This window comes from Erpetoichthys calabaricus, chromosome 5 (genome assembly GCF_900747795.2).
Source record: "Erpetoichthys calabaricus chromosome 5, fErpCal1.3, whole genome shotgun sequence".
Lineage (NCBI taxonomy): Eukaryota > Metazoa > Chordata > Cladistia > Polypteriformes > Polypteridae > Erpetoichthys > Erpetoichthys calabaricus.
Window position 1 is genome coordinate 1,464,229 of NC_041398.2, and position 16,638 is coordinate 1,480,866.

Here is a 16,638-nt window from a genome sequence, read left to right on the forward strand (position 1 = left end):
AATTCAGAAGCAGCAGAAGTTCCCTGATCACAAACTAATTCAAGCAGTTGAGACAAGGTGGAACTCTGTATTCTACACGTGGGAGAGATTGTCTGAGCAAAAGGAGGCAGTTACCACAGTCCTCTGTCTCCTTGGAAAGAGCAAACTTTGCTTACGTGAGGAAGAATGGTCTGTCATCAGTCTCTCCATCAATGCACTGAGACCATTTGAGGAAGCAACCAGGGAGATATCAACTGAGAAACATGTTTCACTTTCAAAGGTGATTCCACTGGAGAAGCACTGCAACTTCTGAGTGCAAAGGTAGCAAGTTAGCTGCTGAGCTGTCAGTGCAGTGTCACCGTCGCTTCAAGGCTATTGAAACATTTTATGGTCTTGCTGTCAGCACCTCCCTGGACATTAGATTTAAAAACCTGGGATTCCGTGACTCTGCCAATGTTGAGCCTGTAAAAGCTCGACTTGTCACCGAAATGCAGTCAGTGAGTCAGACCTCAGCACCTTCATCATCTGCACCAAGCTCAAGCATTGCCGCCAGCTCCTGCAACTACTTCAAGCTCATCTGCAGGGGCTGCTGCATCCCCACCTGCAGCAAAAGGTGGGATATGGACAGAATTCGACGTTGAAGTCCATGCATCTCAGCAGCATTGGACAACTGGCACTGATGTCCTAATTGAAATGCGCAGGTACTCAGAAGAAAGGCCAATTCCTCGGGATCAGGATCCACTAAACGTTGGTGGAAAAAATATTCATCAACATTCCCCTCTTTGAGCAAACTTGCCAAGAAGCACCTGGGAGTGGTGGCAACCTCAGTGCCAGCTGAGAAGACTTCTTCAAAGGCAGGACAGTTGCTAAGTACCAGGCGAAGTGCAAAAAAATCAAAAAATGTGAACATGATACTGTTCTTGTACAAACATTTAATCTGTTCTGCACAGCGGGGTGGGGGGATAGTTCTTTGAGCGTGTTTACACTTTATTGTATTTTTTATTGTACTTTCTTTATTGTCCATCCATCTATTATCCAACTCGCTATATCCGAACTACAGGGTTACGGGGGTCTGCTGGAGCCAATCCCAGCCAACACAGGGCGCAAGGCAGGAAATTAACCCCGGGCAGGGTGCCAGCCCACCACAGGGCACACACACACACACCAGGCACAATTTAGGATCGCTAATCCACCTAACCTGTATGTCTCTGGACTGTGGGAGGAAACCATGCAGACATGGGGAGAACATGCAAACTCCACGCAGGTAGGACCCGAGAAGTGAACCTCAAGTCTCCCAACTGTGAGGCAGCAGCGCTACCCACTGTGCCACCATGCCGCCCCTTTCTTTATTGTATTCTCACTAATTATTTTTTTAATAATTTTTTTCAAAGGCGGTTCTCTAATTTTGTGCACTTTATTTAAGAAAAAGACATTTTGTGTTACTTGTGTTTCATAATAATCATTGGATGACTCAGGCACTGCCGAGAGTGGCAGCCTTTTCAGAAGCTTTGTGAATTTCCCCTTGGGATTAATAAAGTATCTATCTATCTATCTATCTATCTATCTATCTATCTATCTATCTATCTATCTATCTATCTATCTATCTATCTATCTATCTAATCCTGCCAACTACGCTATCTATCTATCTATCTATCTATCTATCTATCTATCTATCTATCTATCTATCTATCTATCTATCTAATCCTGCCAACTACGCTATCTATCTATCTATCTATCTATCTATCTATCTATCTATCTATCTATCTATCTATCTATCTTTACATTTTAAGGTATCTGCAATACATTTCAAGATATCTAATACATTTTCAAATATCTCAAAATAATTGTGTCTGCATTTCAAGATATCTCAAAACCATTTCCTGTTAAACTGCCTATTATTTCAATGGGACTTCTTGTTTATTATAAGAGGAGGAGGTTAGGAAATCATTTTGTGCTGGCTGATTGGCTCCAGCAGACCCCCGTGACCCTGTGTTACGATACAGTGGGTTGGATGATGGATGGATGGATGGATGGATTTCCATACCAACAATAAATACAGCATTTTTACTGGCGTGATTTTGAGAGTGTTATCACTTTAAATAAATACATTGGCGACACTTTACTTACACGTCCTAAGATATCATAAAAACAAAAATGCTTAAAAGATGCTCAACAATGTCTGACAATCTCCAGATGATGAGGCTTTTGTCCACCACAGCAATGAATTAAACTTGAATAGTATTTTAACACCTATGGTTAAGTGAACGAGAGATATTGAATATGATTTCCTTGTTGTTTTCTTATAACAAGTTACATTAGTTGTAGCCTGTCTCGACAGCACTGGGTGCAAGTGGAGGAGTTCTGAATGAGACAGAACTGATCACGTGATGGAGTCACACGCTGCACAGCCCATAATAAAAGGATCCATTTTTCTTGCTTCAGCGTCTCTTGCAAGTGTCAGAATGCATGAATACCTACAGGAACTCTGACATATTTCACTGTTTATCTGCCATATTTCAGAGAGCCCATCTTTGCGTGTAACCATTTCTAACTTGTTGTTCTGCAGTGAGGAGTTCAATAGTTGTTATTACAACACAGACTCAGTGGGATTATTACGTACCCTAAGTTTCTGGCTATTTAACTAGAATATGTCACTTTTTTTAGTTGTCCACTCTTTCAATTCTTGTTCAGCAGGACTGGGCACAAACCATGAATGGAGCAGCATGCAGTCGTGGCTCTCATTCAAACACCACCATATGAAGACTCTGCCAGTTAAGACTGAGCAGCTCATTTAATAACATGTTCATGACATTGATAGGAACCGCAGTTCTGGGAAAAGAAATAAATGTGGGGACAGCCTGCTACTCCACTGTCAAAGCATCTCAACTTGTTATCATCCTTAAACCCGAGTCCAACGGGCTTGTTCTACAACACTACGTCATTTGTAATATCATACATTTATTTAATTCAAAGCGCTTCACTTATGCAGAATATTCCAATATTGGAGGACAGTGTGGTGACCGAACAGAACAGAACAGAAGTCTGTGCATCGGCCTAACAGATCTGCACCCAGAATTGCAGTCCCACTCCTGGACGGTGTCTGTGTTGTCATGTTGCCCGTTCTCGTCAGTTCTACTCCCATAAATCTGAAAGCCTGCACTTATCTAGACTGGCTGTCCCAAATTCTCCTTCTGTTAGAGTCAGTGTCGGTGGGTCCCACAGCAGTTTCGTGTCCCCGTCTTGTGCCCAACTCTTCTGCAGTCAGTCCCAGCCTCGCCAGACCTGAATTTCATGAAATGTCCTTCACAATGTTATGTTGTGCTGCAGTGCTGACTTGAACAGGAAGATCCAGCGAGAAGTTTGGAATTGAAACCTGTGAGGAGTTCTTATTAGACTGACACCAAACATGCCCTTATTACTTCTTCTATTCATTTGTTCTTTGTGCAGTTTTCTTATATCCAGTAATTTAATGGCTATGTCACCTGCTGTCTCTTTGTTGTTTAGTCCATCTTAAGTCATTCATACACAATCCATCAGTAAACACTAAAACATGTTAATTACAACTGACGTTAACACATCCTGACACAAACGACTCACAAACACAAGCACAGCGGTACAAACGTATTCTCAACCTGCTTTTAAACTTAATGAAGATGACCTTTGACCTTGGCATATATTACTATGTGCTGGTATTGCAGCATAAACATTTAACATTTTCAAAAGGAGTTCTTATTCTTTTAAGTTAGACTGTTTTAGTAAATTGTTCATAAATAATGTTAGTACACATTTATTGTTAATTGACATAAAGTAGGATGCTTTATTATTCTTCCTTTGAATTGTTTCATAATAAGTCAGTTTGGTTTGCCAGAAGTTGAAATCTCAAAAGAACAACTGAAGCTCTTCATTCACAAAGATACACAGAGAAGAGAACTGAACAACACAGAAGATGATCAGCATCTGATATTTATAAAGGCCTGAAAATGGAAGGTCTGTCACCAGGACAGAAACTCAGCAGTATAACAGATATAATGAACTGATGGAGAATGAAAAAGACAACAAGCAAGTGTTGAGAATTCTGGTTAGGGATCAATGAGCTTTATTATTACTTTTGTGCTCTTAGCTATGAAAGTTTAGGCCTGAAACAACTTTAAAAGGACACACATCCTTCTGCTGATGCCAGCATAGGAGAGACATCCCCACCCACAATTACAGTAGCCCAGGTGAGCAGAGAGCAGAGGAGACTTCGTGCCAGCAAAGCAGCAGGTCCAGATGGAGTATCGCCACGACTGCTGAAGGTCTGTGCATCGGAGTTGGGGGGGGTCCTCTACAGCGCATCTTCAACCTGAGCCTGGAACAGGGGAGAGTCCTGAGGCTTTGGAAAACATCTTGTATCACCCCAGTCCCAAAGGTATCACGTCCTAGTGAGCTGAATGACTTCCGGCCTGTTGCTCTGACGTCACATGTGATGAAGACCATGGAGCAGCTGCTGCTTCATCACCTTAGGCCACAGGTCCGTCACACCCTCGACCCTCTGCAGTTTGCATATCAGGAGAAGGTGGGAGCGGAGGATGCCATCATCTACATGCTACACCGATCCCTCTCCCACCTGAACAGAAGCAGTGGTGCTGTAAGAATTATGTTTCTGGACTTCTCTAGCGCCTTCATCACCATCCAACCTCTGCTTCTTAGGAACAAGCTGACAGAGATGGGAGTAGATTCATACCTAGTGGCATGGATTGTAGACTATCTTACAGACAGACCTCAGTATGTGTGTCTTGGGAACTGCACATCTGACATTGTGGTCAGCAACACAGGAGCGCCGCAGGGGACTGTACTTTCTCTGGTCCTGTTCAGCCTATATACATCGGACTTCCAATACAACTCAGAGTCCTGCCATGTGCAAAAGTTCGCTGATGACACTGCTATCGTGGGCTGCATCAGGAGTGGGCTGGAGGAGGAGTATAGGGACCTAATCAATGACTTTGTTAAATGGTGCGACTCAAACCACCTACAACTGAACACCAGCAAAACCAAGGAGCTGGTGGTGGATTTTAGGAGGCCCAGACCCCTCATAGACCCCGTGATCATCAGAGGTGACTGTGTGCAGAGGGTGCACACCTATAAATATCTTGGAGTGAAACTGGATGATAAATTAGACTGGACTGCCAATACTGATGATCTGTGCAAGAAAGGACAGAGCCAACTATACTTCCTTAGAAGGCTGGTGTCCTTCAACATCTGCAATAAGATGCTGCAGATGTTCTATCAGACATTTGTGGCGAGCGCCCTCTTCTGCGCGGTGGTGTGCTGGGGAGGCAGCATTAAGAGGAAAGACGCCTCACGCCTGGACAAACTGGTGAGGAAGGCAGGCTCTATTATTGGCATGGAGCTGGACAGTTTGACATCTGTGGCAGAGCGAAGGGCGGTCAGCAGACTCCTGTCAATCATGGAGAATCCACGGCATCCACTAAATAGTATCATCTCCAGACAGAGGAGCAGCTTCAGCGACAGACTGCTGTCACCGTCCTGCTCCACTGACAGACTGAGGAGATCGTTCCTCCATCACACTATGTGACTCTTCAGTTCCACCCAGGGGGGTAAACGTTAACATTATATAAAGATCTTGTCTGTTATACCTGCATTGTTATCACTCTTTAATTTAATATTTTCTTTATCAGTATGCTGCTCCTGGAGTAAGTGAATTTCCCCTTGGGATTAATAAAGTATCTATCTATCTATCATATAGTGCCTTTCATTTCTATCTATCCATCTATTAGTTTTTTAGAGAGGCTTCTTGCCCGCCTGTCCTTCTTACTTGCTTTGTTTTTGAGTTTCTGCGAGTCGAGCTGTGAGACAAGGTCATCATGCGCTCTCGGAGGAAGCAAGCAGGCCAACTTTGTTTTAAACATTGCAGGAGCCAAGCTGTTCTAAAACTAAATAAACTGCCTGTAAGGCCTGTGAGTAAAGGGTTAGCTCTTAAGCTAGTGTATGAAATATATAAGTAATTAAATGGCATTTAGAAGAGACGCATTAGAGTTCATTTATAGCTTAGGCAATAAAATTAAACACAATGTATTATGATATTATTTAGTTTTGAACACTTTAGGCACTTAAGAGTTGAATATTGAAAGCTAGGGGGCTTTTTCCTGAACATGTGCCATGACGTAAGCAGCAGGTTGGCCTCCGTCAGACCACCGGGCAGCTGTGTGCCACGACTTAACAGTGCTGCTGCCCCCTGCATTCATGGGCTTTTTATATTAGTAAGCACGTATATATTTTACAGTAGCATTTGCAATATCTCTTTACATAGCTTAGTGATAATAGATAATAATAAGATATAGTAGTACATATGAGTGAACTTAAAGAAGCCATTTTTAAAAGCTTTTTTCTTTTCTCTCAAGCATGAAGCCCTGTGTCATGTCAAGGTTGTTCACAGTGTAGCCCTTATCAGTGAAGATGTGTGCTACCCGCTCACTGGCACAGCCGCTTACTACATTACCTTTAGCCTTACAAGACGCTAGTGCAATAAGTAATCATTTATTGAAGTAATCACTTATTGAATTATTAATTAGGCAGTCCAGTCTAGTTAGTTTTTATCTATGGGTCCCTATCATTTCAATTTAATTGTTCCTCAACTGAAAGGCCATTGACCTTAGCAGCCCAGGATTAGGCCTTAAAAATAAAAGAAGGGGTAATTAGCTGATGCTTATCGCCAGATGTCAAATATGTCCTGCCAGCAAAAACATTGTTATGAAAAGATGACAGTTATGGGCACGTCTCCAGGGGCAAGGATATTATTATGAGAAGGTCTGGGACACCCGGTGATTGTTATTGGTAAAGGTGCGGAGAGGGGACAACATCATGGGAACCTCCATACAGTACATGCTGGGAACCCAGTCTGGAAGAGGGGCACGTAGAGATAAGAACTATAATATACTCGGGGCGCTCTGTACACTCGGGGCTCACTTCATGAACTGAGACAGGCTTTATGTACTCTGCAATTGTTTTCTATGCTGTGCAAAAAAGTCTTAAATTCTGACTGCCTTTCTGAAGACTCTGCTCGTTTTTTTCTGAGATTTCTCCACAACAGATTGGCGACCACGAAGGGACTAGAAAAGGCTGAAGCTGATCCAGAGGCTGGGACGGGGCTCTGAGAAACGGACACAAATGGTGGCCATTTAAAAAGGGTAAGCAAATTTTGCAATAAATTGTTTGTGTTGCTGAGGATCCAATGGAAAGATCATTTGTCATTTCTTGGACAGGCTTTACTCCAATATGACTTTGTGTGTGTCTCTGAAAACTTTTTCTGGAAGAGTACTCTTTACCACATTCAGAACAGATGTACTACTTCTCTCCAGTGTGGATCCTTCTGTGGCACCTAAGTGCACTTGGAGGTGAGAATCATTTGACACACTCTGGACAGCAATAAGGTTTCTCTCCAGAGTGAATTCTCATGTGATCCTTAGCAGTCGTGCTGTCTGAGAAAAGCTTGCCAAAGTCAAAACAGCCTTGTTTCTTACTAGAAAGAGAACTGAAGAGAACTGTTATATGAGAACCGCATTCCACATTCAGTACAACTGTAAGGCTTCTCTCCAGTATGACTTTTTGTATGCTGATACAGAGAATTAAGGCGTGAGAATTGTTTACCACATTCCAAGCAACGGTGAGGTTTCTCTCTGGTGTGACGTCTGATGTGACTTTTTATGGTGCTTTGTTGCGAGAACTGCTTATCACAATCAGGACAACAATAAGGTTTCTCTCCAGTATGATGTGGCACTGAAGTGTACTTAAATATAAGAATCGTTTCTCACATTCAGAACAGCAATGAGGTTATTCTTCAGTATGGATTTTGGCATGTCTGTAAAGACCTTTCTGGCTTGTATAACATTTACCACATTCAGAACATACATACTGCATTTTTGCTTTAGTGGGAGTTTGTGTGTTAACTTTAAAAGAGGTAATGTTTAAAACCTTTTTCCACATTAAGAACAGCAATATGGCTTCTCTCCAGTATCAATTTCTGTGTGCCTTTAAAAACTGAATTTGTCAGAAAATTGTTCAGCTCATTCTGAACAGCAATTAGGTTATTCTCCTGTGTGGATTTTTCTGTGCCTCTGAAGATTGCTTATACATGAGAACAACTTACCACACTCTGAACAACAATGAGGTTTTTCTCCTGTGTGGATTCTTCTGTGACTCTGAAGATGGCTTCTGCACGAGAACAACTTACCACATTCTGAACAGCAATGAGGTTTTTCTCCTGTGTGGATTCTTCTATGTTTCTGAAGATTGCCTCTGATTGAGAACAACTTACCACATTGTTGACAGCAATGAGGTTTTTCTCCAGTGTGTATTCTTCTGTGGATATTAAGATAGGTTATAAATGAGAAAGACTTGCCGCATTCTGGACAACAATGAGGTTTTTCTCCTGTGTGGATTCTTCTGTGCCTCTGAAGACAGCTTCTCCTAGAGAACAGTTTACCACATTCATGACAACAATATGTTTTTTCTCCACTGTGAAACTTCATATGCTTATTAAGATCACTTTTGTGTGTGAATTGTTTGCCACACTCCAAGCATTTTTTTCCAGTGTGAATTTGGATTTCTTTCTCCACTTGCTGTTGATCAGTTTTGATGGCTTCTGTATGTGTTACTCCAGTAGCAGGGAGAGAACTGCACTGCAAAAAGGCTGCTGTCAGGATCTCTGATCTTCTTGCTGATTTCTTCATACCTTTCTCTTTGTATTGAGGAGAGGCCTGACCAAATGAAGGTGGAGAGAAGCTGCCATTCTTCTGTAAATCTGAAAGAACACAAACATTTTAACTATATTTTCCCCCAACACCTTTATCCAAGGCGACTTATAACATTTGAGACACAATTGGTTACATTTCTTTTGTACTTCGAACTGGAGCACAGGCAGATCACGTGACTTGCTCGAGGTCACATGGTGTCAATAGTTGAATTTGAACCTGCAACTTCAGGGTTTGATGTCCAAATTCCTAATCACTACCTGACTTTTAAAATAAATGAAACAGTACAAGTGGTGGCACACTGGTTGGAGTTCCTTCCTCATACTGAGGTGCCATTTATGGTATGGCCACTCCATGCTTGTTCTTTCCATGTTCTGCTGCTGTCTGTTCAATTTCTCCACCTCTCTCTCATATGTGAAAGACAGGCCTGATCTGATCAATCAATCACAAATCAAAATCAGCCAATCTTCACTACAAATGACTTGACCGATGATCAGCAAATTAGCTGATCTTAACATCTGATCTTGATTGATAAAAAGGATGCAAGACAAATTTCCAACATTACCAAAATACAGAAACACATCCTTGCCAGTTTAACACTTTTAATGACTTCCTACAAGAGATAACAAATTTGTGGTCTGTAATATATGTGCAAAAAAAAGTCAATCATGAAAGATTCTCTGCCAACACTTTCAACAATACAAACCTTACTCAGCATCCAAAAAGTCAACACAAAAGGGACTGGTGTGAAGAACAAGCTGTTCAAAGGCTGAGGCGACCATCAAGCTTAGTCTAGCTCAGTCACCTACTCTCACTCGGCCTCCAATAATGGCAGCTCTTAGAAAACTCAACCTTATAATACTGACAGCAAGAACACCAAAGACTTACTGAGACAGCAAAAACAGTGGAATTCGTAAGCCTGGACAACCAGCCACTTTCAGTTCTGGAAGATGTCACCTTCTAGATCATTTAGATCCACGATTCCATCTGCCAGTGAGTGTTTGTTGACTGATTTATGTGTATAATTAATTAACCAGGCATTAGATTTTGTGACTAAAATTCCTTTTATTAGTTTTTCAGTGAATGTGTAGGTAGATGGGAGGAAAGGGATGCAGAGTTTTTAATGAGCTGGCACATAAAAATAAATCGTTAACAAGTGGACGTCGATTAGTTAGAAATTGTAATCAGCCCTGTTATTGGCTTGTTGTGTAAAATGGTGCGAGTCTAGTTATTAGACGTAAATAAAATAATAAGCATTGAGCGTGAATAGTCACTATACAATTATGAATTCTGTAACAGATATTATTATCATAATGATTTTTTCCCCCAAATTAAACAATGGTACACGGACATGTATTTCACAGATGATTGCAAATCTCAAACACATAAACTGCTCAGTGCTGGTGTCTCGACCACACAGACGCGCAAGGAGCGACAGACGACAGCCGAGAAATCAAAGAAACTTCCTGCCAACAGAACTTGAATGAAGAAATTGTCAATAAAGATAAAAACGATATTTGAGTCCGCAGCATCAGAGGTGAATCTTTATCTCTGTGTACCTTATACCACAAGAGATGCTGGGCCATTGGCTTTCTGGAGGACCAACAAAAGTCGTCGTCCTACCTGTGCCCTCCTTATACGAGTGGAGACAGCGAGGGTCTGTTCAGTACGGCAGCACACGTCCTGGATGACAGGAGGACCAGAATGTCATTAGAACATGCAAAGATGTTTATGTTCGTAGATAAGAACCTGAGGTGTTCACCAAGACTGTCTCGTTTTTGACTTGTCATAGTCGACGGCTACAAATATCTAACTGAACATTTTATTTGATTAGAAATGTGGAGTATGATTAAGACATGCCTTTTGTTTTGCTCAGCTTGTTTTTGTTACATTATGTGTGCATTACGGGTAAATGTTCTTTGTGTATGCAGTAGCACTTTATTATGGAATGTGAAGTTTCTGCATGGATAAAAATATATTTATTATTAAAAAAAATAAATGGTATTATTTTTGATATCAGCAGATCCTAATGGAATGGAATGGGTGATCAATATCAGCTCTAAAAACTCCGATCAGAGCCTCTCTACCCAATAATTTGCTGAATTTGGGTTTTTTCTTCTTAATTGTAATGTATGTGATGATATTTATATCCTCTAGAACCTAATCTGGACTAAAAATAAACACACAAATATATCCGCTTGTGTTAGGGGGGCACAGTGTTTAGCACAGCTGCTTTATTGTTCAGCTGTCCTGGGGTCAAAGTTCAGGCTAAGAGAAGAACACAAGATGCTGAAAGAAGACCCTGAGACCCCCTGAATGTCATCATGGCTCATACAGGTAGCTCTTGTCACTGTTAACGTCAGTGCACAAGATTCCCATTAGAAAGATGAGGCACATATTAGGTGGTCACTGGCTTGAGCAAATTCACTCTTATTTAGTGCACAGGTCTGAGGATTTTATTCTTATTTATTTCTTTTTGTGGACATTTCTACTTTAACTGCCATACAATTTAATAAATATGCTTGTATTTAACAAAATATGACTTTTGATATTCTCATTGAACATAATGCGCTGTTGGCCTAACATACGTCACAGCTTCAGTCAAAGCTTCATGATGTTCAAGTTATGCGCTCAAAACTTTAGAAAAACTTGGGTGAATAAGGAAAAATCTAATTTATCATTTATTAGGTAACCTATCGTTTGTTACCATTTGTCCGAGCAGGTGGTCTTTATCCAAGTTCAATTAACTGTTTTCCACTCTCATTTCAATCTTCTAAAAACATCAAAGAACCCATTGTTAGAATTTACAAATGCTCTCTTTCTTTTATATTTAATCACATTACTCACTTATTCCAAGACTCCCAGGTGACTCTTCTCCTTCTCTCCCATGTCCCTCTCTGATTTTCTCTTCAGAATCTGATAACTCTGATTTCAGCTCTGCAGAATTTTCCTGCGAACCCAGTTGTCCCATAGTAGAGGACCAGGGCTGTAAACTGGATGGAGATTCTTCACAGGCCTCTTGCTTGAAAATATCCTCAGTTTCATACTTTTGAAGTTCAAGACCAATGGAGAAATCATTCAAATCCTCAGCTTTAATGGCAGCAGTCACCCCCTTGCACTCCTCCTCCTCTTTAAAAACTGAAATTCTTTCTTCGTGATCCTCCAGCTTCACATGCACATCCTCTGGTGTGAGCCACTCACACTCCTCTTCTTTAATGTCCACCGTTCTTTCATCCACGCCATCTACTTTGGCAGAGGCCATGCTCTGTGGGAAACTCTTCTCTCTGTGTAAGTGTCTGCCCTTCTCTTCTCAGATTCTCTTCTCACATGGACAGCCCTGAGCTGGAGGCCATTAGACACCTCAGTGTATGGACAAGTGAAATGGGAAAGCCCTGTGAAAATAAAAGTGTAGAATTAACTTCATAAAGTCAGTAAAAATAATGAGCAGACTTCATTGTCACAGTGCCCTCCATAAGGTTTGGGTCAAAGACACATTTTTTGTGATTTCCTCCTGTGCCTCACAGTTGAAAATTACAAATCAAACAATTCAGATGTGATCAAAGTGCACTGCAGACCTTCATTAAAGGGGATTTGCATACATTTAATAATAATAATAATAATACATTTTATTTATACAAGGCACCTTTCAGAGAACTCAAGGACACCGAACAAACAAATAAATAAATAAATGACACAATTATAAACAACTTAAAATATCAGAAAACCTAAAGATTAAAACCAAACAAAACCACTGTAATCAGAAGGAAAAAGAAAAAGCCATTTTAAACAGATGCGTTTTAAGTTTACATTTGAAGAATGAATATGATTTGATATTTCGGAGATCCACAGGTAATGAATTCCAGATCTTGGCAGCAGAACGGCTGAAAGCTCCGCTCCCCATGGTGGTTAGACGGGCGGGAAGGACGGTCAGGTGGGTTGAGGAAGAGGATCTAAGGTTACGGGAGGGAATGGCCACATGAAGAAGGTCAGACAGATATGCAGGGGCGAGGTTATGGGTGGCCTTAAATGTTAATAGCAGAATCTTAAAATCAGTATGAAACCTGATCGGGAGCCAATGAAGCTGCTGCAAGACCGGAGTAATATGGTGAAAAGACGGGGTTCAAGTGATGATGCGTGCTGCAGAATTCTGGACTAACTGAAGCTTATGAAGAGATTTATTCGGGAGACCAAAGAGGAGTGAATTGCAGTAGTCCAGCCGAGAAGTGACAAGACTATGAACAAGAATGGCAGTGGTATGAGGAGTGAGGGAGGGGCGAATGCGATAAATATTACGTAGGTGGAAGTAAGCAGACCGGGTGATGTCATTAATATTGTCATTGGAAAGATAGAGTACTGTTGAGGATGACACCCAGACTCTTGACCTGAGATGATGGGGAGACAACAGAGGTATCAATAATAAGAGAAAGATTATTGGTTTTGGATAATGATGATTTTGAACCAATGAGGAGAACCTCAGTTTTGTCACTGTTTAATTGAAGAAAATTCAAAGAAAACCAGGATTTAATTTCAGAAATGCAGTCAATAAGCGAAGGTGGTGGAAAAGAGGAGGTGGGTTTACCAGCAAGGTAGAGCTGGGTGTCATCAGCATAACAGTGAAAATTAATGTTATATTTGCGAAAAATATTCCCAAGGGGAAAAAGGTAAATAATATAAAGAAGAGGCCCCAGGACAGAGCCCTGAGACACACCAGAAGTAACAGCGGTGGTTTGGGATGTGAAGGTTTTAAGCTGTATGAACTGAGTGCGGCCGGAGAGGTAGGATCTAAACCAATCAAGTGGAGTGTGAGTAATGCCAATCAAAGATAATCTATTAAGGAGAGTGATATGACAAATAGTATCAAAGGCCGCACTCAGATCAAGGAGGATGAGAATAGTGATTAGACCAGAATCAGCAGCCATAAGGAGGTCATTGGTAATTTTAACAAGTGCTGTTTCTGTACTATGAAGAGGGTGAAAACTAGACTGGAACTTTTCATACAGATTATTGTGAGATAAGTGGGTGTGAAGTTGGATAGCTACTATTTTTTCAAGAATTTTGGAGATAAAGGGCAAGTTAGAAATGGGGCGAAAATTATTGAAATTAGTAGGATCAACGCCAGTTTTTTTTCAGTATTGGGGTTATAGCAGCAGTTTTAAAAGATGGGGGAATAATAGCAGTAGTAAGAGAAGAGTGAATGATGGCAGAAATGAGAGGGACTAGAGAGAGGAGGCAGGCTTTAACCAGAACTGTAGGCAGGGGGTCCAGCTGACAAGTAGATGACTTGGATTTGCAGATGAGATCTGAGATTTCAGAGGAAGTGGGAAGCTGGAAAGAAGAGATAAAGTGAATAGGCGAGTGTAGTTCAGAAGGAATACAGAGAGGATCTGGACCAAGGTGCTGATGTATCTTTTGGATTTTCTCATTGAAAAAAGACATAAGAGAATTACAGAAAGCAGTTGAGTAAAGGTGAGATGGTAAAGAGTCTGGAGGCTGTGTAACATTATTAAGTAAAGAAAACAAAGTCTTGGTGTTACCTGTATTACGAGTAATTAACTGAGTGTAATAATTAGATTTGGTTTGAGCTATACAATCCTTGTAATAGAGAAGATGATTTTTATACATCTCTTTGTGGACAAAGAGTCCGGATTTTTTAAACAACCTTTCAAGTTGCCTGCCCTTAACTTTCAGAAGCCGAAGTTCAGGCATAAACCAGGGGGCAGAAAAAGAAACAGAAACAGATCGGGTTTTTAGCGGAGCAAGAGTTTTTGTGTTCTCATGGACAGACCACCCGCCCTAGAAGGCACCACTAGGAGTGTGTCAGTGGAGCACATATTCCAGCGCTGCACACTCCAAGAAGAGCATTTACTGAAGCCGAGTGTTTAGACCGAATACGGAGAGCACTTCAGAGACAGGTGAATTCTGAAAATGATAAATCTGAGACAAAGTGGACGACAAAAGAGTGGACTGTGTAGAATGGAAGGGACCTGCAGATGTCACTGGACAGATTGGAGTTGTGAAATGTGTCAGACGTGGAGGTGCTCTTGGAAGGGCCCACCATTCTAGAGTATGTAAAATCAACGGTAAAGGTGACAAATCGACATACCACCAGCAGTGAGAGATTTATCCAACACTACATCAGATAATGAAGACACTGGAGATGAGAAGGAGACTCTAAACTCTTCAGTCCCAGTAGAAGATGTTGGTGTTGAAGTTGAGCAAACTCACAGGTTAAGATGGAGTCATTGTGTTTGTCTAAAAAAAAGGGGCAAACTGTGAGATATGTGGACAGAGATGGTGGCATACAGATAAAGTATTAGATTGGGCTGACAAAGCAGAACTTGGTATAATTTAGAGTTTACTGATCCTGACAGCATTGCTGACACAGAAGGGTCTGTTGACACATCAACTGCAGATAATCTGCAAGTTGAACCAGAAACTAATGAAGTGCAACTATGGGACTTGTGTGTGGAAATCATGGAGATATCAGCTGAGTCAGCAAAGCAGGAAGAGAGAAGCAGCTGGAAAAGAAATGGAGCATCTGAGGAGGTGGAAAACCACAAGATGGATATGCCCTTTAAAAAGAGACTTCAGCAGGAATCGTACCTAAAGACCACCTAGTGGCAGGAGGGTCTGAGGGTCAAGATTGGAGTGGGCTCAACAGGGATTCACCAACATGGGCATCAGAATCTGCTCACCAAGGTTTCTGAGGCGGCACTGCCACTTTAAACAATGAGGACAGACAGTTGAGCTCCAGCCCATAATAGTCGAGTCACAGATCTACTGAGCTCTGCAGCTTTCACATTTTTATGGCTTCATATGGTTGGAGGCAAACAGCCCTGATGGGTTCATCACTACCCTGATTTGAGTCCTGTTCTTCATTTAACACGGCCATCTCTAATAAGCAAAAGTATAAAAGTACACAGAAATACTGAAAGTAGCTGCAAAGGATAAAAGACATTAAATAAAACAATACCATTTCAAAAATTTCAGAAACTGCAATGCCATGCCAGCTGTAGATTTTACTGCATCCCTCTGGCAGCACTAGCTTGTGTAATGTTTGTATTTTTTATTTCCCATTAAACAAATCAAATTCTCCCTGTTATAGTGAAACTGCATGAGCATCTTTCCTGATAAGAAAATACCAAAGAATGAAATCATTTCAATTATTTCTAATAGTATGAGACAAACTGGTGGAAATGAAACCTGAATGCACCCTGTAAAGTTACATCGCTCGACGCCACTTTAACTAAGTTTGACGATGACGGCTTTAGAGAAAAAAGGAAAAAACACAAAGAACATGCAGAGCTCGAGAAAAATCAGGAGGAGCATCCACTTGCAGAGCCACAGCACCACACGTCACCACAGTTGTAGCCTCGCAGTTACAGACCCAGAAGTGATGTCTGTTGTTTCAGGACTGACTTTGAAAAAATACTTTTGGAAGGTCTCAGCAGGTCTTGGCAAAGCCTGGAAAGTAACGTCAGGTAAAGGACCCGTTCAGAAATTAATCGATAAAAATGAGAAGGAAAAACAGTACAGTACATCAAACCAAATAATACGCATCATTGTGAAGTTCAGAGGGTTTCTGCCATCACGTTGTGTCACACATCAAACTAAACAATACGGATCGTTTCTGTGAAATACACCATTAACATTTACGTTGTGTTCCAGTCTGTGGGAAACATTTAACATGTCGACAAAATTAAAATCATCATGATCTGTGTTAATTGAAAATAGTTTTTCATTTACATTCATGGAACGAAATATTCAATATAATTATAATGTTTACACCACGTTAGAGTTTAGTAAAACGTTAATAAAAGTGATTACATTTTTTAAAATGTACTATGCATGTGTGCAATATTGTTCTAAGCCAATCTAATATTTTTAAACATGTATGTGAAGACAACGG

General features: G+C 41.0%; 2 protein-coding genes across 2 annotated transcripts in view; both read right to left on the reverse strand.

The window, feature by feature from the left end:
• The window catches only part of LOC127527841 (tripartite motif-containing protein 16-like), a 514,766-nt gene that overhangs the window by 380,272 nt on the left and 117,856 nt on the right, over nt 1-16,638 (reverse strand). The gene's annotated exons all lie outside the window — the stretch shown is intronic.
• The window catches only part of LOC127527846 (gastrula zinc finger protein XlCGF7.1-like), a 67,844-nt gene continuing 59,257 nt past the window's right edge, over nt 8,052-16,638 (reverse strand). The window contains exon 2 of the mRNA XM_051927986.1: nt 8,052-8,779. Coding sequence (XP_051783946.1) covers nt 8,064-8,779 — 716 coding nt within the window. The 3' untranslated portion in view covers nt 8,052-8,063. The remainder of the gene's footprint in view (nt 8,780-16,638) is intronic.